At 49.8% G+C, this 27975-nt stretch overlaps 1 protein-coding gene across 1 annotated transcript in view; it reads right to left on the bottom strand.

The window, feature by feature from the left end:
- DDX31 (DEAD-box helicase 31) overlaps positions 1-27975 on the bottom strand; it is a 68896-nt gene that overhangs the window by 36639 nt on the left and 4282 nt on the right. The window contains exons 2-14 of the mRNA XM_044264613.1: positions 27242-27498; positions 27060-27135; positions 26029-26072; positions 24808-24878; positions 23782-23846; positions 18448-18492; positions 17058-17099; positions 15797-15861; positions 14145-14264; positions 13930-14036; positions 12448-12683; positions 11563-11739; positions 8287-8346 (exon numbers count right to left, since the gene is read on the bottom strand). Coding sequence (XP_044120548.1) covers positions 8287-8346; positions 11563-11739; positions 12448-12683; positions 13930-14036; positions 14145-14264; positions 15797-15861; positions 17058-17099; positions 18448-18492; positions 23782-23846; positions 24808-24878; positions 26029-26072; positions 27060-27135; positions 27242-27498 — 1365 coding nt within the window. The remainder of the gene's footprint in view (positions 1-8286; positions 8347-11562; positions 11740-12447; positions 12684-13929; positions 14037-14144; positions 14265-15796; positions 15862-17057; positions 17100-18447; positions 18493-23781; positions 23847-24807; positions 24879-26028; positions 26073-27059; positions 27136-27241; positions 27499-27975) is intronic.

Genomic DNA, 27975 nt, shown 5'->3' with positions numbered 1-27975 from the left:
ATGCTGCATACACAAAGCTACTCATTTTGGCAAAATCTGTAATTGCAGGTGTGGAAAAGCCCCAGCGTCTGGCCGGAGACGGGCGGACTGAAGACCGTCCCACGGACCCCTTCAGCAGCGTGTCCCATGGCTGAGACGGGAGAGAGGTGCCAGTGTACGGACACGGAGAATCTCTACCATCCGTTCTGGTGTGCAGAGTAGGCCTTTGTGTGAGAAATGGAGGAAATACAAACGTATCGGCTCACACCTTGGAAAAAAACAACGGAGGAGAAAAGCCAAAAGCTCACAGAACGTTACCTGCGGGGGACGGAATTGGGGGCGGCAGACGAGGGTGGAAGCCGGACTTCCTTGAAAGGACTTGGGTAATTTTGACGGTGAAACGACGTAAATGTGTTGACATCACTGGAGAGGCAACGAGCTGTCGTGCCCCAGGAAGGACACATGCTGCCTGTGGTGTATTCTTGCCCAAAACCAGAGCAAATCTAACCACGTACAGAGCCCCAACTCCTAGTCCACAGGAAGTGTGGGGGAGGCAGGAGGACGTTGGCCCAACAAGAAGTCAAATCTGGAACGTGGAGTATTTTAAAGCATGGACAGCCTGGTTTCTTCCAGAGAAAAATCCAAAGAGAAAAAGAGGAGGGTACCAGAAAACAGGACATTCGATGCGTAGGTGGATAAATGGAGAGAGGAACGGAGAGATGGCCGGGGAGCCCATGGCCGGGGAGCCCATGGCCGGGAGGAGGTTCACCGGAACTACCCCCTGCGGCTGTCTCCGGGGAGGACTGGGGTGGTTTCCATGGTTCTCTTTGTGTTTTCCTGTATTATTTGCCCATTATTTCCTCCCACGTTTTTATCTAGAAAAATTTAAGCCCCAAAGTTGGAAGAATAGTATGATGAGCTCCCACGAATCCTTCATCCACATCCAGCAACCCCTAGTCTGTGCACATCCACCTTCTTTTTCTCTACACACATATTCTTCTGAGCCCTTCGAAAGGAAGTTGCAAATACCACTGATGTTTTATCCCTAACTACTTTAGCATGTTACCTCCTAAGTAAAAGGACATTCTTCCTCACAATCACAATACCAGCATCATACCTAAGAAATGAAATATTAAACTTTTTTTAAAAAAAGATCTTATGTATTTGACAGAGAGAGTAATTGAGAGCACATGCTCACAAGCAGGGGGAGCAGCAGGCAGAGGGAGAGGGGGAAGCAGGCTCCCCACTGAGCAGGGACCCTGATGCGGGGCTCGATTCCAGGACCCTGGGATCAAGAACTGAGCTGAATGCAGATGCTTAACCGACTGAGCCACCCAAGTGCCCCAAATAACATTACTTCCTAATAATCATCTCATATTCAAATTTCTCCAAAGCACCTAAGATTGATTTTTATAGTCGTTTTTCTTGCCCAACTCAGGAACTGGCTCATAGATCCCGCATTCTGCTTTTATCAGCGCCACCTCTTACCTCGAGACTTCCATAATCTAGAATGATTTCCCTGCCCTTAATATTTAGTTATTTGGTTTTTGGACAACTCACTTTTGAAGGAGTCCAGGTGTCTTGAAGGACGTCCCAGAATCCGTGTCTAACTGTGTCCTCGTGGTAAGATCCCGGTGAAGCTTTCCCATGGGTGTGCTTCCCAGGACTGGCTGCCAGGAGAGACCGAGGGCAGCCTGTCTGGCACTGGGGGGACTTGTGCATGGCCCCCCAAGGAAGTGGCATCCATGTGAAGGGACCTCTCTCCTTTGCAATGATCAGTAAGCTAGGGAGTAAAACTTTGAGACTGCTTCCCAAAACTGTTTGCCCAGAGGCTTCGGTGTCTACTGCCGCTGCCTGTCCACATCAACGACTGCCCTGGTGGCAGCAAACGGGTCGCTTCTGAAGTCTGTCATTCCCTTCTTCCACTTATTTGTTTATCTATCTATTTATTTTTTAAAGATTTTATTTGAGAGAGAGAGAATGAGAGCGAGTGAGCACGGAGTGGGGGAGGGCCAGAGGGAGAAGCAGCTTCCCCGCTGAGCAGGGAGCCAGATGCGGGGCTCCGTCCCGGGACTCCGGGATCATGACCTGAGCCGAAGGCAGTCGCCCAACCCACTGAGCCACCCAGTGCTCCTCCTTCTTCCATCTACTAGCTGGCACTTTTCGGTAAAGCACAGCTTGCCTTCCTCCCCCCCTTTGCATGCAGAGAGCTTTCCTGGAGAACAATAACCCGGAGCAAAGTCCCCGCAGGAGCTCGCCGAGACAGCCTTGTGCTGTGCTGCCCGGTGCCGGGGGCAGAAGCCGAGGACAATGGCCACCGTCATCTAAGCCAACGATGTGGGGGGACCGCGCAGGGCAGGTCGGGATTGGACTGCCTTTGCTCCAACTACGCCCGAGCCGGCGGGCTTCCTCTGAACAGTGGCTGGGCTGCATTTATTCAGTGTTAAGTAGGAGTTTAATGTACAAAGTGCATCAACCAGCCATTAAGTGTTTTCAGACAGCTCCCACTGTCCTGAGAGCAGAGGGCTGATGTTCCAGAGCTGAAGTCTTTGAGAACACAATCTAGAGAGTTCTCTGTCTTAAAGGGGAGCAGGCACTGTTTTCAACACTAACCACAGTTGATGTCTTTAGAAAACCTGACGGGTTCTTACATCTGCTAAGCTCTTGTTAAGAAGTGATTTATTTTATTTAAGTGCTCTGCCATGGGAGATGCGTGTAGACAATGGGCTGTCTAAGCTTTACAGACAGGCTTTGTGAAAAATTTAATGCTCATCGGTTTAGTAAATTCAACCAAGAAACACAGATGAAACTCTAAAATAGCATATGACGTTCGTGGAGCTCACTGAGCACAAACACGCTGAAACAGTGGGGCAGGATGCCAGCAGCCTTCTCGGGACCGTTCGCGGTTCCATTTCCCGCTTGGCTGATCCGGCTCGGGGTGGGGGGGGTTGCTGGCCAAGACACCATCTTCCTCTCTCCCACCACTTCTTGTCTCAGGGTGGGGACCCTCACAGACAGCCACCCTAGCTCAGGTATCACCCGGACACTTCTGAAAGTCCTCCTTCCTATTCTCAGCCCAGGCTGCCACAGAGAATGGGGCAAAGGGATAACCTCCAGGGTCCAGGAACACCGAGAACGGGACTCTACCATCCCGGGACAGCCCGTACCATCCGGGCAAGTCAACGCAGCTCCCTGACCGTCCGTTTACCCACCTATACGGTGGCTCTAAGATTCCCCCTGTTAATCTCACGTCATGAGGCTGCTGCGGAGACCGAATGGGCCTGCTCGTGTGAAGGGCATGAGAATTCCAAATCCAAGCATTTCCTCCCACGACGAGGCGGGAATCGGCACGGTGGCAAATGGGCAGTGGTGGGATTCTCCTCGCCCCCACCACGCGACCTGGGCAGAGGACGGCAAAGAAGCCGGGGTCTGCTCCACTGTCTGGAACGCCACCGGCCTGCGGCACCGGATCGACAGGAAACTGACCTGCCCGAGACTCAGCAAAGGCTTCCGTGTTCTGCGCTCTTAGAACCTCAGACCCAGCCCAACTGTATTCCTTTGAGCTAATTAGGGCAAAAGAATTGCTAAAGTCAGTTCTGAAAGACACTCAACGGTGAGGCCTTGAAGGCCCGGGGCTTGACAATCGGCTGCCTCCACGAGACCGAGGAGTACAGATGGAAGGCAGCTTGCTCAGGTGCCAGCCTGTCAGTTGGATTAAAATGACTCATTTATTTACCCAAGAACCTCACAAAGTGCTTTTACTAACAGGGAGAGGGGGCCTGCCGGCTCTCTGAGCAAGGGACGCAGCAAATTCGCCTCTGCCGCCTTCCCGGCCTGCCAAAAGTCATTATTGCCGTGTGTGGAAAGCCATCAGCGGGGTACAGGCCCCCGTTGTCCGGGTGACAGATTGGGCTGCGTAATCAGAGGAGGAAGGAGAGAGCGCAGAAGCTGTCAGAGGCGAGAGATCTTGGCTGGAGCCGCCAAAAAACTGGCAACACGAGTTAGCGTAACTGAGTAAACAGCCAACCATCTCCAAATGATCTTGCCATTAACACGAATGAAATAAAGTGGAAAAGATCAACTTTACCTCAAATGCATGCCCCAGAGAAAACCAAGAAAGTCTACATTTATTGTTGGTGGCGAAGTGACATTCCCGTGACTCTCAGGCCTCACCTCCCAGCCTCCTGGCACAGTGGAAATTCCCCAGGAGGAAGGGAGACTGAGAACCGCACAGACACAACAGTGTGCTTCAAGACAAGAAAAAAAAGGAGAAGGTGGAGGAAAGCAGCACAGGTGGCTCAGGTGTCTTCCGAAAGAAAGCACGTGCTGACGGACAGGCGAGATGGAGCCCACGGAGAGCCGGCCCGCAGAGCGAGGGGGGCTGGGAGTGCCCCTCCAGGCTGGGAGAAAGGTGACCGCGCTCCTGTCTTCCACGGACGACCAGGGAGAGCCGTGTGTACGACAGAAAGCCCAGGGCCGGACTGCCGGCCGGATGCGGCGCAGGAATATCATCTTCCAGTCACTCTGTGCCACTTCCCTTTAACGACTCATCCATATGACAATGGGCATGAAACCCACTGTCCCCTCCTTTGGCTCAGGGTGAGCTCTTCGCCAGAAGCAGGAGGAAATATTTTGTAGGTAACCCAATATCTCCCATCAGATTCCTTTGACTTTTTAATTCCATTTAGGAAAGTGGGCTCGGAACTTTCAAACGGCTCCTTCCTGCTAATCCCTACTCCCTTCTCGACACGGCTTCTTAGATCTACTTCTCCGGAGAACGCAAGCTGACACCGGAACGCGTCAGGAGCGCCCTATCACAAACTGGTCTGTCCTGCCCCCACTGCCCTCTCGCTTCTGCCTACGCTTCACACCCGCAAGGCCTCACACAGTCACCGAGAACCCGCAGGACACAAAGCCACACACTAGGTCCTGAAAGGCCACATAAAATGAGAAAGGTCCTTGCTCTAAAATTGTTCGTAATTCAGATGAAAGAAAACATGCACACACACACATCCTTAACTGCTCCTAGTGACAGAAAAGTCGGCAGGGAGGAAAATGGATCGGGGGAGGGATTTTCAAGTCGAAACGAGCAACACTGGGAGTTTTTGAGCGGTTTCAGCACAGTTCCCAACTCCTCATACACGAGAGCCAGTCTTCTGAGCGCGTTAAAACATCTTGGGATGAGGGGCGCCTGGGCGGCTCAGTCATTAAGTGTCTGCCTTCGGCTCGGGTCATGATCCCAGGGTGCTGGGATAGAACCCCGCATTTGGCTCCCTGCTCAGCGGGAAGCCTGCTTCTCCCTCTTCCACTCCCCCTGCTTGTGTTCCCTCTCTGGCTGTGTCTAAGTCAAATAAATTTAAAAAAAATCTATCTATCTATCTATCTATCTTGGGATGATAAATCAAAATGGCAAAGGGCATGGTGCAGGAGGAGGGAAAACGCCGCTGCCACAATGGACCGCACGAGTCTGCTCGACCCCAAGAAGCCCGTTCTCCATCTGCCCCGTCCTGCCGTGGCCCCCGCTCCTCATTATCACTACGGAGGCTCCTGGAGAGCATGCAGAGGGCCTGGCAAGCAACAGGCTGCTTAAAAGGACACGGAGTGACAGCGTCCGCGCCACGGTCTACTGCAGTGGGTCTCCCGCGCCTGAAGCTCTCGGGCACGAGAAGCTTCAGGATGAAGCGAACGAACACGGCAGAACCAGCAGGAATCTGGAGAGGGCGAAGGAAGAGGTCCTCTCACCAGAGGCCGCGAGCTCGGGTCTGCGCTGAGAGACGAGCAGAAACGAGCCCTCCCAGCCCTGCGTGTTCTCCGGTGATCTTCACTGCACAAGGAAGATGACGCAGAGCTGGCGGAAGGTCAGCACACGGGAAGGCTCCTCGGCAAGCGAGCGAGCACACACCAAGAACCTTAGTGACATCAGATTGCGGGCAAGTGAGAGTCGGCTTTCTGTGCGGCACCCGGGACTGGCGGGGGGCAGAGGGGTGGGTGTGCTGCGCTCTGCTAAGTCAGGGGTGCTCCCTGGCTGGCTGGCCTCACTTTGCCTGCAGATGTCAACCACACGAATCAAGGGAAGTCATCATGGCTTCTGACCCCCTGAGAATTACCTTTAAAAAAGAATGACCTTCACTTCCATGTAAACCTACGAAAAAGACCAAAATCAAAACCAACCAAAACACTGACTTCAGATCCCTAGAGCCCACTTTGAGACCCAGAGCTGACCCAAGTCTGTAAAAAACACCAGGAGACTTGAAAATTTCCCACCAGGGACAAACCCAACATCTTAGAGGTCAAAGATAAAACATTCTGTTCCTGTCTTAAACTCCCCCACAAAAGTTCCTTCTGCTCCTGTTTCAATATGGACAACCTGTAACAGTCAGCCCTCAGGTCCACCACGTGTATGAAAAAGGGGACTGACTCCCACGAGCAAGCGTAATGGCGCCTCTCTCACTCTTCAGAAGAAGGCAGGCAGACACTGGTGGTTTTCAACACTGTGTTTCTCGAGCCCCAATACTGACCCATTCGGCTCACAAACACGGAGTATATGCGCGCACCTGCTCCGGGCCAGACACTGACATGGGACCGCAGGCAAGACACAGTCCATCCCTAGGGGCTCGCGATCATGGGGAGAGGACACTTAGAGCAGGCATGATGAGTACCATAAGTGCGGGCTCAGTGGGAATGTCTAACGGGGGAAAATGCGTGCTCCCGGAGCTCAGATTCTTCAAAAACTGAAATTGAAGTGGGGGGTCTCGGGAGGGCCTCGTCCAAGTCAAGGCGGGCTTCCCAGGCAGAGCGAGTGCACGTGCAAAGGCCCCAAGGCCAGGAAAAGGACGGATGCTGCATTCAGGGGGTGGTTAGAGGAGCCTGCCTGGCTGAGGGCAGGAAGCAAGAGGGGAAGTGGAGACCAAAGAAACAGGAAGGGGTCAGGACCCAGGAAGTCTGACTGGACACGGTAAGGACCGCTGGCGAATTTGGCAGGTAGATCCCGTGGCCTCATCTTCACGGTAGACTCGCCCTTTGGGGGTGGGGGAGCGCTCACACTGCGTCTGATTTGCAGATGGGCTTCGCAAAGTGGGGGGCACTGGTCGGACTCGGTCTTCCTCAGGAGGCAGGCGCGCCAGTAGTGACCATTCCCAGATCAGGACAACCGACTCACAGAGCCACCGCTTGCCACACTCATGTGAGAACTGGCACCCTGGGATAAAACGGGTGACCGGGTGGCGCCCTCCTACAGGAGAAGCAAAGCTGCACTCATTCGTAAACCCTGCCTTAAGGAGGGGAACAATGCCCGTTGCCTTGAAAACTGAAGGCAGAGCAGAGGTTCCTTAAAATGTGACTGCACAGGTGCCTGGGTGGCTCGGTGGGTTAAGCATCAGCCTTCGGCTCAGGTCACAGTCCCAGGGTCCTGGAATTGAGTCCCATGTCAGACTCCCTGCTCAGCGGGGAGCCTGCTTCTCCCTCTCCCTCTCCCTCTGCCTGCCACTCCCCACTGCTTGTGTGCGCTCTCTCTCTCTCTGTGTCAAATAAATAAATAAAATCTTAAAAAAAAAAAAAAGAAAAGTAACTGCACGAAGAAGCAAGACCTGGACAGGTGAGCCAAGAGCCGACAGTCTGTTCTGCCCGGCACTCGCCCCCAGGACAAGCCGGTTTCAGGGCAACCTCGGGACCGCACAGACAGGGACTTCTCAGACACCCAGCGGGGGGGTTAAGTTGCATCATCCGACATGGCACAAGAAGGGAAGATACTTTAACCTCAGGAGCTGGCAACAACCATGGTGAAGTGAGTCCCCAGAGGTGGGGACACTGAAGCTGTGAGTTTTCAGTCTCAAAAGAGCACATCAGAGGTGCATCCAAGAGGCCAGCTCTGTGCCAGAGGCAGCGGCCACGCAAGCCCGCCATGACCGAGGCCGAATGACCTGGTCCCGAGAACCGCAGGGCAAACGACCGTCTGAGGCAGCAGCAGAGAGGGTCTGTGCAAGCACATCTATTTTCCTTCTAAAAAAGGTGAGCAGAGGCAGGAGAGGGGTTCTGTCGCGAAGAGACTTTCTCAGCTCTAATTACTCCCGAAAGCTGTAATTTACACGTTTTTGGTGGATGGAAATCACCAAGATTCACACATTTTCAGACCAACAGCTGCCACTATTAGTAAGCAAATCGGCAAGACTTGTGCACGGCGGCACAGTCAGGTGACGCGCCCGAAGTGGAAGGCGACCGGCCACACCCTGAGGGGCTGGCTGCGGGGCGACCTCGCGAAGGAACGGCCGAGGGGCCCAGCCTCCCGGTCGAGTGCAGAGGGGTACGTACCGTACAAAGAAGGACGCCTGTCTTGGAATGTGAAAATTCTTGAAACACTGCTGTTCTTTCCTATAAAAACAAGGAAAAACACAGTCTTACAACTCTGAGGTCGGACCCAGCACTGTAGGCTTAGACCCCATAACTCCCCGGCTTCCTCCTGCTCAATCCGTTTTTAGGCCCTGAGAGGCTTTGCCGAGAAAGAGGAAGAAGTAGACCGTTCCCTCCCCTCATCAGACCCTGTCCTTCCAGGACTGCACTTGCTGGGACTCTGACAAGTAGTGGAGCTTTGGGGGCAGCACATCCCATAACACAGGGCCAGGGCTGGCGCAGCCTTCAGGAACGGCCGATCCCGGGAGCAGACAAGGCCCAAGGCCACAAGTGACTGCACTCCCGGTTCCCAACTGAGAATCTGTTCTCAACACGTTTTTCTACAGGTGGTCCACAGGCGTCAAGAACCGCCTTTCCTACAGGGCAATGTTTAAAAAAATGAACTTTAAAGAAAATTTAAAAATTCTAAAAACCATACCTTCTAACTGTAGAAAATTATATATTTCAAGTCACAGGAAGAAGACCAAATCGTTCCCCCACTCAAAGCAAACATCCAACCACTGTCAGCAACCGCTTCTGGGCACGGGACCCAAGATGTGGCTTCTTCCAGAACGGCAGCTACTTCTCCTACTAACGTGCTCTCGTGCCAAGACAACAAGAACGTCCCGTGGTGCCCCTTCGTCTGCATTCAGCTCAGTCAGTGCTCCATGACCGGACCAGGGCGGTCTCCGACTGTCTGCTGCTACGCCCAGGGCCGGGACCAACACCTCCACAGATAATCTGTCGTACAGGTGCTTCATCAATCCCTTGGGGGTGTAAGCCTAAAGGCGGTCTTGCGGCACCACAGGGCCTGTCCACTCGAGAGGCCTGCCAAGAGCACACCCCATGTGGCCCGAGCCACAGCACGGCGAATAGCTCAGACCTGGCCGTGTCCGTCTATCCTGAAATAGACGTGTCTGTCTATTCCTGAAAAGGAATACAACCAAAGCACTAAACATGTGGGTGGCTCGGGAACAGGAATGGGGTCTCCCTCACTCCAGTCCTTCACATACATCTCCTATGTCATCTGACTGGAGGCCCTGGGCACAGCGGGTAACGACATCAGCACGCACAGAGCACTAGCACATCCTACACGGTGGCCTGGGCTCCGCAGGCCTGAACTTCGCCTGATCCGCACAAAACCCCGTAAGCAGAACTATCACCACCCCCATTTCCAGATGAAGGCATCGAGGCACAGAAAGATGAAGTCATTTCTTGTCCAAGGCACACGTACACCGCAGAGGTTCGGACTGGCACATGGACCCAGGGGGCTGTGCTCCCGAATGGCATCCAGGCCTCGGGGAAGACAGCTGCATCTGCCCAGAGTGCTGCCGTCTTCGGAAGGATCATGTTTAATGGACCCATTGTAGACTGAAGATTAGAAAAAAATCAGGAAAGCTCATAAAAGCCTGCAAGATGCCCTACGGACTAGACGTAACGTGTTCAGATTTGGGATAAGGAAAAAACTGCGAAACCCGGAGCATTCCTCACGTGATCAGGCAACACCGTCTTCAAGTGGCAACTTCTCTTAAAGACTTACAGATGCGGTCAGGACCACATCGACCCCAGCGGGAACACATTAAGGTCACGCGGAACAGCGGCCAGGCAGATGGGACTAGGACTGTGGGACGAGAACGCCAGTAAAACGGTACCTAGAGGCCCTGCCGCCCATCTTCTACCCACCTCAGGAGAAGGCCGTGGAGGCTACACACTTGACAAACAGAACAACGATAAGCGGCAGGCTGACCATTTGGGAAAGAGCGAGAACAGTCGTAAGGGCACCTACACCCCCAGAGGACACACAGACCAGGTCCTACACCGCGCACGTGCTCTGATTTCACTCGGTGCGTCACCGCACTGACCCTGTGAAGTAAGTACCAGTGTCCCCTCGCTTTGAGAGACGGGCTAACTGGGGCACAGGGAGGTGGCACGCTCTCCTGAGGCTGCACAGCAGGTAAAGGCAGAGGCAGGACCAGAGCACGCAGCCGTGAGCGCCCTGCCGGGCCATTGCCCTTCGAGTGTGAGGCAAACGGTCTGAGATCATTTCACTCAGAGCTTCGGCACGGCCTCTGCCAATTCCTAGAGCCTCCCGGGCCCGGCGCTGGTTCCCCTGTCATCCGTACGCCCACCCTGCAGAGGGTCCCGGAGGAATTCAAGACAGAGGATGAGGAACCAACACTGTAAATGGCATGAAATTAGGAAATCAACAAATCCAACTGGATTGGGGGCCTTGAAGCTGAAAACCAAGAGTATAAAATGCACAAAGGCTGGACTGTTTGGGAAACTCTACCCAATCTTGTGGTAAATAAGAAGCTGTGTCCTTGAGTGACCTTGAGCAAGCTCCCTTCTGAGGCTCCATATCCTTAATTATTAACACAACAAAAATGAACACAAGAAGGGAACTGGACTCAACTTGAACATCTCCTTCGGTTCTAGAAATGCTGCGTGTTTTCAGGCTGGTTCACATCAAGTCTCGCTCTGACTCCTGGTCGGCTCTCCCAGTCTGAACACTCGGTCACCTCCTTCTAGGACAAGAAGGAGCCTGTCCCCCTTCCACACCAGCATGTCCCCCTCAGTCTGCTCTCTGCCGACCACCTCAACGGAACGAGGGCCTCGTGGCCCAGAACCTAAAACCGGGGAGCCGCTCTCCTCTTCTTCCTGAGCGACATATCACTCCGAGCCGAGGCAGAACGGAGACCCTGAAGCCCCTCTCCCGACCAAGGTGTTACGAGTGAGAGCGCTGTATCTTGTTGACAATGACAGCAGTCGCGCTCAGCAGTACCATATGGGAGCCACAATTTAGCTCCATTAATGCTCTTAATTTGAAGACATCAAGCCCTAATTACACACTGGGTACTAAAAAGGCAAAACCCTTCCCCGGTGCCAGCTACTTAGTGGTACTCTGTTGCCTTAACAGCTGGTTGAGGCAGACTCGGGCCAAGACAGGCCTGCGAGCTCTCTCAGGTGGAAGACGGCAGCTCCCGGGGCACGAGCACACGGAACAATGGACGCCCTTGCCCGGGCCCGCGCAGCCGCGGGGTCTGCTTCCAGGCCCGGCGACTCGCCCGCCGGAGGCGCATCCCTGCCCAGCCCGGCGGGGTCCGAGAGGGAGGGCGGTGCCGGCCCCAGAGGACACGCTCCTGCTCCTGGGCCTCGGGTCAGCTCCCGCCTGGGCTCTCGGGGCCCTGCGCTGCTCACCTCCTGCTCCATGTTGCCGTGCAGCCGCAGGAATTTTAATCGCGTGGACGCAGATGGCGGCTGCCCGGACGCCGGGGCCCCGAGGCGGCTCGGCAGGGTCTGCAGGAAGAGGTGGTAGTGGAACTCCACCAGCTCACAACTCGAGAAAAAGACGATCATCTTCTGGTCTTTTTCAAACTACATCAGGACAGAGAGGAAAAGAACCACCATATGTTTTTAAGATCAGGTGACACTAAAATGAGTATTTCTTTAAAATACACAGTCCTGCCGGCCCCGATCTGGAAACACGGTGATGGACAGCTTTGAATTATTTCACAAAAATAACCCCGATATACCATGCTACGGAGCGGAGACGAGAGGAAGCCAGCAGAGCTGAAACTGCGGCCGGCTCTCCCGAATCGGACAGACACGCTGGAGGCTCTCTGTGCCCACCCAGGGCTCGCCGCGCGGGCAGCCGTCGGGAGGCCTCGCCCTCCAGCCCCTGCACCCACTACTCTGCCACGACCAGGCAAAGGTGGCACAAGATCTCATAAACACAGAAATACTGGAACGCTTCCAAAACCACGAGCACAAAACTCTGTCTGCCCACATTCAGCATGTTTCTGCCGCCTGTGATGCTCCTGTTCTCCAGCCCGGAATAGGATTCGGGTAGATTTCGTGTCGAGCGTGGCAGCTGGCCCTGACCTCTGGCTCTTTACCACAACCCCGGAACTGCTGACTGGTAAGGTCTGCATCAGCAAACACGGGTGAGCTGGAAAACTCTTGTGCGTGTGTGTCCATGAGGGTCCCTCTGTTTGCTGCCATCAACACCTGACACAGAAAGACGGGACCTTCTTCCCTTGACTGAGCTGGGCCTCGGGTGCGGGGCCTCGGGTGTGGGCCCACCTTGCACTTCTGCAGGATGAAGGCCGCCAGGGAGACGAGCCTCAGTTTGCTGGGAACCAGGGCCACGTGCTGATGGAGACTTTCTGGAATCGCAAAGCTGTCCGGCTCGCTGCCAGCTGGGAGAGGGGAGGCCTCCAGAACTGCTCCGCCCTGTGGCTCAGACTGGCCACGGTGCTCATCAAGGACAGAAATCCTGACCGGATTGAGCAAGCTGATATCAGCTAGCCGGGTCACACCTTAGAGCAAAAGTGAGAGGCAAAACTGGTGACAGGAACACACTGTGAGACTAATCTCGTACATACAACCCCCCACACCACACGTCCAGGCTGATGAAGAGGCTCCCTATGGAAACACCAGGGACGCAGAGGCCTGCCCTGTGCTCGATCTGGTGGGGGAGGCCCAACGATTCCACACCAGCGTTTCTCAGCTCTGACCTGGGCAGGACCACTGAAAGGGTCACTAATAGTGCTCTCTCCCCACCCCCCAGCCCCTCAAAGGGTTCTATGGTTCTATCTACTGATAAAACGGTGTCACAGGTTTCTGTCATGGGTTTTATAGGTTTACAGGCCTTCTCAGAAACTTTATTGTATTGACACACACCAGGGAATTTCCTTTTCCTTCGTTTTTTTTTAAAGATTTTATTTATTTGACAGAGAGAGAGAGAGACAGAAAGAGAGGGATCACAAGCAGGGGGAGTGGGAGAGGGAGAAGCAGGCCTCCTGCTGAACAGGGAGCCCAATGAGGGGCTCGGTCCCAGGACCCTGGGATCATGACCCAAGCCGAAGGCAGAGGCCTTACAATGGAGCCACCCAGGTGCCCCCACACGAGGAATATCTAAGAGCACGAGGAAACGTGTGGCATTCCCCAAACTTCAGAGCACAGAATCGTGGATTATCTCTCAAAATGAACGTGACTTAGGATACATTTTGAGAACCGGTATGTACATACTGTCATAGGGCCAGTAAAACGAGCGAACCAGCCCTGACAGCACACAAGCTGGGTTGTTTTGAGAGGGTAACTCTGCCAAGCCCCAGTGCCCCGTCTATGAAGAAGAGCTCGAGATGTCCATCTCATGCAGATGGAAAGACAGAAATGAACTTGAAGTCTCTGTTTAAGGGTCAGTGCTCTTTAAGAGGAAGGTAGGCTGGTAACACCCACAAAAACACCTCATGACACCTCTGGACAGATGGGAGTCAGCCTGTTCTCTCCTTTCGCCCTGCCAAGAGCTCGGGGAGCACTCTCCTAACGGACGTGGCTCTGGCCCTGCCCTGCCCCCCCTGCCCCCCACATCCCGGGGAGCACAGGAGGGCCTTACAAGACTAGAGGAGGAGGGCAGGACAGGAGTCTGAAAAGGCAGTGCCTTAGGGACACCTCCCTCCTCAGCCTGTCCCCAGCATCGAGAACCACCGCGGACAAATGACACCTGTTACATCTACGTCCTCCCTCCTGGTTAAGAACAAGGAGCACTCCTTTTCAACTCACCTTCTGTGAGTGTCGCCGATAGTAAGACGTTCTGTCGTTTCTGGCACTCAGCATTTACAGCATTGAGTATCACCATGATATCCTTTTCAAAACCCAAATCCAGGATTCTGCAGTTTCAAGGGAGGGAATTTTACTCCACATGCGAAGTAAAGACTGCAGTGAGCCGGCAGAAGCAGCTCTTTTCCCCAGTTTTCAGGCTCCTAGGTGAGGCTCACCTGTCTGCTTCATCCAAAATCAGCCACCGTATCCGACGAAAATGAATGTTCTTCGTGGATTTGATATGATCCACCAGCCGCCCAGGAGTCGAGATAAGGATATTTATTCCTTTGCGGAGTCTGTTTAAAATTATGTATCGTGAAAGAAAGTAAATCACATGGGGCCAGCTGTATCAACAGAAAACACCGCAAACAGGCACGGGAGACAGATTCATGTCTAGCACCAACGTGAACAGTGTGCAGCCATGACAAACACGATGACGGATGGATACAAAGAGAGAGCTGAGTTTTCATTTTCCTCCAAAGTTTCTCTTGCATAGAATGTAATTATTAAGATCCAAAATTATATTAAATTCATAAAACTTTATATTTAAAAGGAATCTGTACTACATAAATCAATGCCCTTTATCTGATCCGTGCATCCTTTCTTTCTAGAACAGTCCAGATCGATGATCATCTAAGCCTATTCTTGAAGGTTTCTGTGCCAGGGACCTAATGAGTTATCCGACACAAATGTGATCCGACGGCTAAAATGTTTACTTCTACTGAATCTTTTTTGTAACCTCTATACGACAAGGCCCAGCTTTGTTCTGTAGACTAGGGAGAATAAATCAAAGTTCCTACTCCCAAACATCCTTTATCCCGTATTTCCATTGCAATAAAAGCTTCCAGTTTTTAGCTGAGTGCATTTCCAGCCTCTTTTGAAGTTAAATATGGTTGTGTGCCTACATTCAAGCATGGGGCAGAAGGACAAAGACCACAAGTATCTTTGGAATATGATTATCTTTGTTTCTGCTGGCAGGGAACAAGATGTGATGGCTGGAGCTCTAGCAACCCTAAAACTATGGAGTACCCTTGAAAATGGAAGCTTCGCTTAGCAGCACAAAAAGATAAAAGCGACTTAGATCCTGATCCCAGAGCACCATGCCAGCCCGGGATGGGCTACAGCAGGCTTCTTAAATGTGAAAGAAAAAGAAAACAGCCACATGTTTGTGCCACTGCTTTTTGTTTTGTTGTTATTTATGGCTGAATCAAACCTAACCAATACCTTTAGGTTTCAAGTTTAGTATTTACTCCTCCATTACAAACTGCACACACGTGACTGGGGGTTACTACCCAGCACGAAGATACGATACGATAAAGACGCTTCAAAAAGAATACAGACGAATTTACCTGTTGCAACATTTTCTCCTGACCCCCAATACCACTTCCAATACAGAAGTCCGAACCAGTGTTTTAGATATAAGAAGCAAAGTGTAGAGCGTTATGTAAGTTTATGACCTTGTTTTTGTGGAGCCAAACAAGACCCTAAACTCCCAATTAGACAAAAGAGAATCGTCAAGGGGGTGGACACGAAACAAGGGGGATTCAGGGGTGCCGGTGGGGTGGCAGAACTTGAGAGGATAGTGAGCATCGCTACCAACCACATCAGAAGGAAAACCCTTGTAGGTTCATCAGTATTTGTCAGGACAACACCGTCAGGAGGTGACCACTCCCTGCTGCCTCAACTGGTCCCCGCGCTTGGGGACGAGGAAGCACAGTTTGAGATAAGGCTCTCTCCTGGGTTAGAAGGACCAAATCCCAGTGACTAGGAAGGCAGAACAGACAGATCCAAACAGGAATGGGTAACAAACAAGGGTCCCCGTCCATACCTGGCCTTTTCTGATTTCCTTCTCTCTCCTCCCATTAACACTCCAGGCACAATCCAGGTAAATGGCTACGGAAAGACAGCAGACAAAAATCACTGCAAAGCCCTCCTTAAAGATTTTATTTATTTATTTGATAGAGAGAGAGAGAGAGCGCGCCAGAAAGCACAAAGCTGGGGGCAGCGAATGGTAGAGGGAGAGGGAGAAGCAGGCTCCCTGTGGACAAGGGAACCTCAGGTGCGGCTCCATCCCAGAACCCTGGGATCACAACCTGAGCCGAAGGCAGACACACAACCCACTGAGCCACCGAGGCGCCCCATTAAAGCCCCCTTTACTGAAGATACAGAGACTGATTCCAAATTCTTTTTTCTTAGAGAAGCTGGGAGAGAAGACCTGGGCTTCTCACTGTGGAGGTACGACTGTGCAGACACAGTTCCTAGGCCTCCCCCTGCCAGGGATAGATAGCAGCAGTATTCACTTAAATTACGGCTCTATAACTAGCTTCTAGGACAGCAAGAGAAATGGGAGATTTTCTAAATGATTCCAGTAGCTTCTCTGCCTTTCCCCGTGGAGCCTGAGTTAAAAACACACTTCACTAAGTCTACTGCCTCTTCTTCCTTTCTGGGTACAATAAAACCCAAGCACAAACCTTCCTTATTCCCCACCCTAGACAAAAGAAAGGACAGCTCAATTCTGGATCAGTTTGGTAGGCTGGCAGGCTTTGGCTCTGAAGCCCTCTCTCTTCGTTCTTAAGTCCTTTCGCTTTCCATGCGATCCCTTTGTGGCTGTCCCTGTGAGTCTCCACATGTGGCTTGCCAAGGACCACAGGGAGCAAACTATGGCATAGCAAGTGCCAGGAAACACTTGTCATCTCAGCTAGAAACTGGCAGTTAGTAAAGTCTAGATAAGTAAAATCCTACAAATTATACCTGGGCAGAGCAGAGAGACCCAGGGAATCCAGAAAACCTGAAAGAATTTCTTGCTTTTTGAAAATAAAGATAAGACTGGCAGACTTCTCTTTTCTCAAAAAGGAAAACAAAGATAAAACTGAACTCATGGGGGCGCCTGGGTGGCTCAGTGGGTTAAAGCCTCTGCTTTCGGCTCAGGTCATGGTCCCAGGGTCCTGGGATCGAGCCCCGCATCGGGCTCTCTGCTCAGCGGGGAGCCTGCTTCCTCCTCTCTCTCTGCTTACTTGTGATCTCTGTCTATCAAATAAATAAATAAAATCTTTAAAAAAAAAAAAAACTGAACTCACGGCTCACCTCACCTTAAGCAGTTTCTGGACAGTGTCAAAGCTTTGCAGAGCCAGCTGTAAAGAGTGAAAAGTTACAGATAATAAACGAAGTTGTTCCTCCTCCCATCGGCACCCCCTCACCCCCAACTTTTAAAAACCTTTAGACAACGTAAAGTGATTAGGATTCCAACTCGGACCTTAAGGTAAGATTTATGAAAAACAAAATCGGATACACAGCATCTACTCAGAACAGAACATCCTATTGTTATATTTCTTCTGGAACTTGTCAGTTTGGAGAATGCGGACAGAGATATTGCGTCCACTCCCTGGACATGTACAAAACTAGTGTCTTGTGCTCCCTCTGCTGGCTCAAATTCCCAGAGTGCCACACAGAGAAGCACAAGTCTACGGTGCACATGGATGGAGAAGGAGAACAGTGTCACCCTGAATGTGCCTCCCTTCGGGAAGAGAGAACAGAACATGCAGGAGGAAATCACCTGGAACAGTGCTCAACGGGCCAGCCTCTGGGCACACTCCTTTAAAGGTGGTATGAGGTACCTTCAAATAGGCCAAACAGGGCACTGAGAGGTGGTCACTCCCCAAGTTTATTAAAGGAACAAAATCAAACAATCCCAGTGGAAACTAGAGGAGGTGAAAATAAATGTAGGTTATAACCACTAACAGCCATCAAGAAGCCTCAACATAATCCCTTTGTCCAAGGGTATGTATACAGTTGCCACACGCTTAGTATTCACCATCCTAGGGAAGTAGCAAATTTGCTGCTGTAAAAATGTAAATAGCTTCACGCCTGCTCCTTCACAGGACTGAGCCAAGACAGGGCATGCAGGCTGCAGGACAGGCTAAGTAGAACTCTCTGTCTTCAAGATCTGTTCTCTGCAAGGAAGTAATCAGCGTCTGATATAGAAAACAGATACCCTAATCTAAACTCGCCTCTCTAGGCAAATAAAATAGATCAGATGGGAGAGATTTCCACCAAGAAAGAAGAAAAACGTTAAGAAGCTAAACTTTGAAGAACAAGTAAAATCTTTAGTACAGCAGCCTCTTAAAAAAAAAAGAAAAAAAGAAAGCCTATTTTAGGGCCAATAGCTCTAATTTTTAATTAAGTTATAAAACAAACCAAAAAGGTAGAAAATGTAATTATTTTAATTCCATTTAAAAGTACAGAAATTTATAGTGTCATTAGTTTTTAGACAATAAGGAAATGCTTTTCCATACTCAGCTTATGATTTTCAAAGAGTACTTGAATTTTTCTCCTTGATGGGAATCAAAAGGATGGTCCCAGGCAAAGGTAAGGATGCAGGAGGGAGAAAAAATGGAAAAAACCCACTTTAAATTCAAAAGGATCTTACTTCCAAAAGGAAAGTACCTGCTTAAAACCCCACCTGAAGGTGAGACAGCTTACCTCTCTTGTCGGCACCAGTACCAGGGCATAGGGGCCATCACTGCGCTATCAATAAAGAAGGAAAGAAATGCCATGAGCAGATGGATGAAAGTCACAGGACTCCAGGTGGACCAAACTTGAGGGTGGCCCCTTGCACATGTCAGCGGTAGTCTCATTAAGAAGGGGACTATGATGCCCACTACCCAATTATCCTATTATTATGCAACCTTGTTCTAAACGTTCCGGCCCATGCAATCAGACAAGAGAAAGAAATACATATAAATTTGGAAAGTAGGAGGTACACCTGTCATTGTTAGCAGATGACATTTTAGCCTAAAACAAAAACCTGGAGAATCAACTGAAAATCTACCATAAAAAAGACAACTTAGTCGAGTAGCTGAACGTAAAATTAATAGTACACAAATCTACAGTCTGACTCAAAAGTTACAAAATACAATGGAAGGGGGGAAAAAAGACACCAGAGCAGCAACAAGCTTGACAAAAAATGTATAAAATCTACATGACACACATTTTAAAACACTTCTGAGGAGCATAAAATAAAATCTAAATAAATGGGAATATGTATCCTATTCTTGGATAAGAGGGCGCCATATTACAAAATAAGCTAATTCAAAGTCAACCCACAACTGTGATATAAACCTAACAAAGCTGCCACACATATGCACATGTGCACACAACTTATGTAAAAAATACAATCAGACAAGCTGATTAAAAACTTCCTATGAAAAATAATGTGCAAGAATAACCAAAATATGTCTCAAAAACATCAGGTGTTAAAACACTTTAAAACATTCTAATTATAAAAAATTGACACTGGAATATAAATTGAGATTACAACAGCAAACAGTCCAGAACAGAATCAAGTTTACACGGAACAGGAGGAAGTAAGCTGCATCTTGCATCAGTGGTGGAAGACAAATTATTCAGACTTCAAGAACGAAGTCAGGAAAGTCAAGTTGGAATTAAGTAGGTCTTTTTAACAGATGACGCAAAACTCAGAAACTATCAAACAAAACACTAATAAATCCTATTACATAAAAATTTTTAACGTCAGAATGGAAAAATAATACCTAAACAAAATCAAGTACTAAATGACAAAATGAGGGGAAAACACGCCACTTGTAAGAGAAAGGGTCAATTTCCTTGGCTGACAAAGGTCTGTGAATCAAATAAAAAAATAAAAATAAAAAAAAAACCACAACAACTGAAATAGAAAACAGGAGCGGGAAAACCAGCACAGCGGGTAGCGCCTCAAGGGCCTGGGCGAGGCGCTCCTGGGCGCCCTGCTGTGGGGCACATACCTTGCCTTCGCCCACTGTAAGTTCAACTGTGTTTATCTACTAAGTAAACATGCCACTTCCTCTTCCAGGGATTTCTCTAAACGATGCCCCTGTGAGCACGCATACAAAAGTAAATATTTCACAGACTGTGAAGTATGCAGACTAGCCTTGTTTGTAGCAAAACACTGACCTAACCTAAGTTCCACCAACACGACCGGTGTGGTAACTTGTGGAGGCGACAGGCGTCGGGATACCAGGGGCATCGGGATACCAGGGGCATCGGGATACCAGGGGCCCGTCACAAAAGCAAGGCGGATGGGCGGGGCACTGCTAAGACACTATCCCTGAACACACCAAGTGAACCAAAGCAAGGTACAAAATGCACAGCACGCAACCGCTTGTGCATCAAACCACACACTCAAAAGCTCCAAGGAAAGCGGGAAGGGGAACCCGCGGGCTCACTCGCTCCTGCGGAGAGGAGCCCTGGGAGGACCACCCAACGGGCAGGAGACCCTCGCGCCCGAAAGAGCCGTGGTGCCCTGCTGCTGCGCTGGGGAGAGGACGTGTGAGACTTCCTTCCCAGCATGTATTGTCTGGTACTTTTTTTTTTTAAACATGTACATTGTATCCAAAAAATAATAACAAAGATAATAATAAGAAAACAAAAAGCAAGCCGGTGAAGGCCTCGGTCAGCTCAGCAGTGTCTTGCATCTCTAGAGGGCTCACAGACACTTAGGAATTCATCAAAACGATGTTAGTGCAGGAGCTAAGTGCAGGTTTCGAGCCGATTCGATCACAAGCATGGTCTTTATGTCTTGCATAGGCGACATTTACCCACAAGGAGAAAAGCATTTGGAATTCGAACTGGAGCCGTCTGTACTCGACATCAAGTCTGCGGGGCCCAGGTGAGGAACAGCAAACATGTTAGTACAACAGTATCAACGTGCCGCCGTGTGACGTTAGGAGATTCTGACATTTCAAAAGGTGTTACTACACAGAGAAGAAGAAAGAAAAATCAATTCCTCGCAGGGCAGAAGTGAGTAAAGAAGGATGGATGTGTTGTTACAAAAATCAGAGCCCACATAACTGGAAGAGTGAAAACGCAGGAAAGCAATCCGCTCTCATCCCATCACCAGAGTAATTTACGACTCTGCTGGGTGCCTTGAGTTCGCCGCTCCCTCCAGATAGGTTTTTCACAGGTCAAATCATTTTACGATGAACTCCAAGGGTCTCTACTGAATATTACTTGAAATAAATGAATTAAATTTGGACTTAACTCTTTTACAGAATATTTCAATCTTTAATAGAACGAACTGCTATGGATGCTAAAATATATGGAATGAATAAAAACGACACGCTGGTGAACATTTCTAGATAATAAGCAAATCAAATCGCTGCCTTTCAAACGAGTCACACGGCCGTGCCACGGAGTGACGGCCGATGCCGCATGAGCAGGCGCTGCTGCAGAAGCTGGCTACCAGCCGGCTCTCCGCCCTCCACGTGCGTTAGCTCAGGAGCCTCGGCATCCCTGGAGCCACGCACCACACGTGAAGTCACTGACACACAGAGGGTCAAAATGGTTTGCCTAAAGACACACTCAGATCCGGGCCTTGAGCAGAGCTGCCCACCGCACGGTCGCCCTTAGGTACGTAATCCCATCTCTCCTGCCCTCAGGTCACCGACCTACGAAATGAGACAGCTGTGCTGGAACTACAGGACCCACGCCAGCTCAAGGATTCCCCAACTCTCCAAACTTATAAAAAACAAAACAAAAAAGAAAGCAAAACAAAAAGCCCCCAAAAACCCATGGTTAGTAAGAAACTCTCCTAGAATTTATAAATGGATGAGACTTTCCTACGTTATGGCAACACTCGGCCTCTCTCCGTCTCTAGCTAGGTACGAGTCCCGTGCTAAGTCCTTTATTTGAGTTATCACACTGAAGAGTGCCCAATGGGAAGGAAAAAATCAGTCATCTGCAGGAAATAAATTCCTCATTTATCCACCTCAGAGGAAACCAGTATGAATAGTTTCTTCCTTGTCTTTTTATGCACACACGCAGGGTATTATTTATGAAATCAGATCATCCTGTATATACTGTTTTGCACCCTGCCTTTTTCATTTTAACATGCAAGAACACTTGTCAAGTTCACAAAGAGAAACCACTTTTAATGTCTATGTAAGGTCCCACCACTTAGATGTTGTGTAGGATTTCGTTTTATTGATTTAAAATTGTTTAAATAAAACTTAACTATAATTTAAAAACTCATTTTGAAATAAATTAAGGCTTACAAAAAAACTACATCAATAGTGCAAAGAAGGGGCGCCTGGGTGGCTCAGTGGGTTAAGCCGCTGCCTTCGGCTCAGGTCATGATCTCAGGGTCCTGGGATCGAGTCCCGCATCGGGCTCTCTGCTCAGCAGGGAGCCTGCTTCCTCCTCTCTCTCTGCCTGCCTTTCTGCCTATTTGTGATCTCTCTCTGTCAAATAAATAAATAAAATCTTTAAAAAAAAAAATAGTGCAAAGAACTCTCTTATACCTTCCTCCAGCTTCCTCCTACGGTTCTCAAGTCTCAAAATCCCAGTACGATGATCAAAAGCAGGGACTTGGCACTGACGTGAGACCGACTTAATCCACAGCCCGTGTCCCGACTTCACTGACTGACCTCTCCGTGTCCTCCCCCCAGACCAGGACCCAGTGCAGGACCACGCATTGCACTGAGCTGTCATGCCTCCTTCGTCTCTTTTAACCGGGGGTAGTTCTTCAGCATTTCTGTTTTTAGTGACCGGAATACTTTGGAACACTAGCGGCCTGTTGCTTTATAGGTCTCTAGATTTGTGTTTGTCTGATATTTGTTCGTGATTAAATCCAGGAGACGCAAGTGGGGCAGGAAAACCCCACAAGTGGGGCTGTGACCTCTCTGGAAACGTGCAGGCAGACACGTCCCGGCACTGGGGATGCCCACGCTGGCTGCCTGGGGAAGGCGGTGGCAGCCAGGCCTCCCCAGTGTGAAGTGACTGTTTGTCCCTTTGAGGTTAAGAGGTGTTTTATAGGGAGATCTTTTGAGCTCTCCCTAGGTAAATACCCCATTTCTTATCAGACTCTCACCCCTCGTTTTGGCATCTATGACGTGTGACACTGTGTTACTAAGGCACCGGCCGATGGTGCTGCTCTCCTAGGACACTGTGAGACCTGCTTCTCCTTTTCCCACCGATTTATCTGTTCCCTCAGTAATTTATCAGTTTGTACTATCTACCTACATATCATCTATCTACAATACAATCTACCTACAATAATCTATCAGTTTGTACTCATGGGTGCTAGTTTTAACCTGTGGGCTATAATCCAAAGCTACCACTGCCTGCTTGTCACTCGGTATCAGGTGGGCTGGACACCCACCTCATTCTGTCTGCCCAAACTGAAGGGAAAAAAGTAACCGAGGAGCTCCTCCCACCTGCCTGTGCGCCCACCTCACTTCCTAGTTCAGATCTCACCACATCCTCTCCACGGAGGATAACCAGGACGTATTTGTGGGACTCTGGGCCGGGTTTTGAGAGAGTGCCTGTGCCCCTGGAGCCTGGCGGTGAACGCGCCTCCTACAGGACCCAGGGACCCCACTTCGGCCCCTCTGGCCCGGGCACTAACTAACTGTGTTTCCCAACTAAAGACAAGTACTACTCCCCCACTGCTCCCCAAGCCTCCGTTTCTTTCTGTAAACTCAGGCTAATAGTAATACCTGTAACTCACCAGACCGAGGCGTGGGGTTTAAGATTCAAGAAGATAAACACAGACAAAGAATCCAGCACAATGTCCAACACAAGGAGCATGTACTTTACAAATGTTTCCTATTAGACCTGCCGTGATGATTACAAAGTATAGTTTTTCTAGTTTCTCTGGACACAATCCTCAGACACAAAGTGTTCAGGTAATAAATGAGTCAAAAAGAAAAAAAACACTGCTAAATGGAAACAGATTCTTTTGGTCCCAGTATCGCTACTTTGGTTCAGTTGGATGTTGCTTATGTACTATGAGCAGTAACGGAAAAACACTATACTCACCTGTATTTTTGATTTCATTGCTTGAAGTGTCTGGACCACAGGGATGCAGTAGGCAAGAGTTTTACCTTTTAAAAAAGTAAAAAAGCATTAAAAATCATAGACCCTAAAGATATAGGAAAAGCAAAGGAAGTTAAGAAAATGGGCTCTGCTACCTTTGGATAGCACTAAACTCGGGAGACGGATAAAGTGCATATCCGACATCCAGGAGAGGCAAGAACGGAATTTGCCTATCTGCCACAATTCCCAATCTTGTTTGTAAATCCAGTACTTCCCCAAAAACCTGCAGCTAAAATCCTTCATCCAGCTAACAAAGGGAGACAATGACACATGTCTCAAGTTACACAAAGGCTCGACTTGAGGACTGCCCCTCAAAACCCCTTTAAAGTCACCCCTAACCATGCACCTGAGCTTCACAGCTACGTAAACGACCTGCACGGCGCTGACGTGCTTGGGAGACAGCCTGAACCCCGAGCCGGCCTCTGAAGACCGTGGAGAAACCAAGGAATGGCAAAAGCTTCAGGTTTCCACACACCTGAATGGTGGCTGAGCTGGGGGCGGGGAGCGTGGTTAAGAGCCAACCTGCCATTCTGGGCACAGGAGGGGCAGAAGAACAAGTCTGCAGAAAATTTTGGAACACGCAAAAGCACTGTTCTGTGTTGGAGCAGAACTGGCATCCAAACAGTGTGAGCTCACACGGGCACCGTGCTCTGGGATCAGAGGAGGATACTCACCCCCGCTGGAGTGCGGAGGGCTCCAGCTCGGGTGCAGATGTGGGACGGGGCCCAGTCCTGACAGAGGCCGACCACCTCCTGATCAGTCCTGATCGCAGCAGGAATGAAAGGAACCTCCCCTTCCTTTCACAGGGCAACAAATTCAGGGCTCTCCTCCAGAGCAGGCAAGGCCTCCCTCCTTCCCCCAACAAAGTAGAGCCACCGCTGCCACAGACAGACACCTCACTATGGAACCTGCCGTGTGAGTGTGGCCGGGGTATCAGGGAAAAGGGTCAGAAGTTAAGTGGCGACTGACCTGAGCCCGTCTGTGATCTCACCAGAGCATCTCTGCCTTCCAGCAACGCCGGAATACTTTGCTTCTGAACGCTTGGACCACCCAAAAGAAAGAACACATGCTGAGCTGTAACATTTTACCCTCCCCTGTTTACAGGCACAGACGCAGGACACGCAAACCACAACTGCCCCCATTCTTTGCTGTGTCTGCCAACTGCTGCTTTAAAAGTCACCTAAACATTCAAAGGAAGGTGCTGAGAAAAACTTTTGATGAATGGAGGGATAAGAGCTCAGTTCAGTTTCTGGAACTCAGCTGAAAATACTGAGGCGAGCCAGGACTGGCCACTCTAGCAAACGGATCAAAAAGAATAATGGCACAGGCATGATGACAAGCTCCAGCTACCAGGAGAGCATACCCGTCCCCCAAACCCCAACCCCCGCCTCCCGTGGCAGGCTCTGGGACCCAGTAAGACGTGACAGGACGGTTCCCAGCAAGAATACAAGGAAGCTTGTGAGCCAACCACACAGCCTGCAGCTGCTTCCCAGTTTCCAAAAAACCGAGGTGTGACTATCACATACAAAGATGTGTGTCCACACGTGTATTTAAAAACAAACAACAAAAAGGGCACAGAATTCATTTAAATTTGATCGATAAAATTAAACAAAAAAAATGGGTAAGAGGGGTCCTCCTTTTATTCAAGACCCTTACTAATATATACCTATGACTTAAATGTGATGACTAGTAAAATTAAACTATAAAGCATACACACTCACAAAAAAGAAATTCATCTCTTCTCTGTAACTTTTGCTATTCTCTTTTCCAAGAATCATCACTCTTAAACATTCAAAAAAATTTGTTTCCGTATCCCATTATACCCAACCAAAATATTTACTCCTTTCTTTTTGGCTGCCTCTAGTTCTTACTACTAAAGAATGACGTGACAAATTCTATATTGTGGACATATGATTTTCAGTGTGGCAAGGACAGCAGCAGGATCCATGCAGACATCTTCTGGACCGGATCAGAGCTGAGGACAGAGGCAGTTGGGGACTCAGTCTCTCCATTTAACAAGCGGGAGAACCGGGTGGGTGAGTGCGGTCTCAGGCCCTCCGTGGGCAACAATCCGGCAGTGCTCTCTAACGCCACGACACAAATGTGCTCAGTGCTCCACAGATAACTCCGATTTCACTGGTCATATACATTCAAGTCTTAACAAAAGCAAGGCTGGCCTAGAACCCTTACCTGGTCATACTAGTCATGTTTAAGACTGTATTTATTGTGGAAATCTAGGAGAGAACACACAAAATATTTTTAATTACTGACTTTTTGGCACAAATATATTTAATGCAAATGAGGATGCAAAGGAGGAGATCTGGGAGAAAGACATTGGCCGTGCTCCCTCCAACCCGTGGTCTTCCAGCCAGCAAGTGTCACGGGGGTGGCTCTGCCCACCACCCCCACTCCCCATCCCCCCCGATACACACATACACACGCGCGCACGCGGGAATGTCTGGAGAAATTGTGGTTATTCCAAGTGGGGCGGGGGACGCCACTGGCATCAAATGAGTAGGCACGGAGGGCTGCTGGACATCCTATCACGCACAGGACAGTGCCCGGGAGTTATCCATCCCCAAACAGCCACAGCATAAACCTGCTCGATGTCCTCGCTCAAACCCATAGGTAAGAAAACAGCTTATGTGAGCCACCCTAAAGGGGTAAGTAAACTGTGACTATAGGAACAGAGGAAATCCAGACTCCCTAAAAGTTAATGCATTTTTCTCTTACTCATAAATAAGAGCGGAAAGTTCACAGTCTGAACAAACAAACAAAAAACCCCTACCCATTTGTTTGTAGACAATGTATGTTAAAATAGCCTCGTCTGCCTTCAATTCTTTGTTAACAAGAGACTACCCTTGATAGGAAGATGCCAGCTCAGTACCCCCTCCTAGAGTCATTATGACCCCTGTCACCCACATGAGCTTCCACGTCCCATCCACCCACTAATTAGGAGCTTGTCCTAGAGTCCAATAAGCAGAGCCCCAGGCCTACTTTGAATTAGGTGAGGAAAGTGTTTAGTTCTCTAGAAGAGGGGTGGGGATGGAGGGAAGGACAGCGAACAGTGAGCTGAGCTCACCGGGATCATTCTGGAAGAGCAGCTTGTCCATCTGACTTCATTCAGGTAACTTAGAGCAAAGTAACCAGCCTTGGATTTTTCTTCCTAGAACTGTCATTTCACAGACCTTCTCACACTGAAAAAACAAAGAGACACTTACTAAATGTGGGTGGAGGTCCAGTTCATGGAAAGCTTCCGAAGTGAACACCTCTTCTTGTACCTGCTTTACGACAGGTCTGCAAACGATGAACAAAACCCAGGCATCAGTTCCCGTTGACAGAGAAAAAGGGCAGAAAACACTGAACTCCTCCTGTTCCTGAGCGCACCTGCCCCTGAACATACCTGTGGAGCTCTGGGATTTCAGGGTTGTTTTTAAATAACGACGAAGTCCTAACGCACAGTTTCTGTTCTCGGGTTCCGTCACTCACACCGACCAAAGATTTCCTTGGAGAAAATGTTTTCTGTGCCTTCCCCTTAAAAGTCCTTTGTGTTTCTTTAGCAGTAGCTTTCTTGGCCAGGAGAAACGCTGCCTTGTTCCTCCGCTTCGCTGGGGGAGCCTCCCCGGATGCTTGGTGTTTTCTTTTGGTGGCCTCTGCTTGCTGCGTTGTTCCCAAAAGGCAAGAGCAACAAGAGATGCATTAGTCCATGAAGACAGACCTCGGAGTGAAGCCTGACTGCCCACGGAATTGCATCTCTCCCTGCAGAGATGATTATGTCCCATATGTCAAGCAACAGTTTAGGGTCTGCAATCAGATTCTTTGACTCAGCCTTTTTTTTTTCCCCAAAAAGAAAAAAAAAAACAAAATAAAACAGATCGAAACACAAACACTCAGCTCATTCATCCACTAGACCTCACCATCCATCTTTACCATCAACTCCACCAAGATGAGGGTAAGGATCAAGAAGGGAGAACCCTTTGTGGGGCTGTATGTGAACAAATGCGAGTCTCTTTTTAAGGGAGGAGAAGCCCACCTTGTCAAGAGTGCGCGCTGTCAATCCTTCTCTCTAGATGTCCACCTACACAAAAAGAACAGGGGAGGGGGGAGCACATCCTCTTTCTCCACCAACAAAGCCTG

This window comes from Neovison vison, chromosome 9, assembly GCF_020171115.1.
Source record: "Neovison vison isolate M4711 chromosome 9, ASM_NN_V1, whole genome shotgun sequence".
NCBI classification, from domain to species: Eukaryota; Metazoa; Chordata; class Mammalia; order Carnivora; family Mustelidae; genus Neogale; species Neogale vison.
This window is presented reverse-complemented; position numbering and strand designations above follow the sequence as displayed.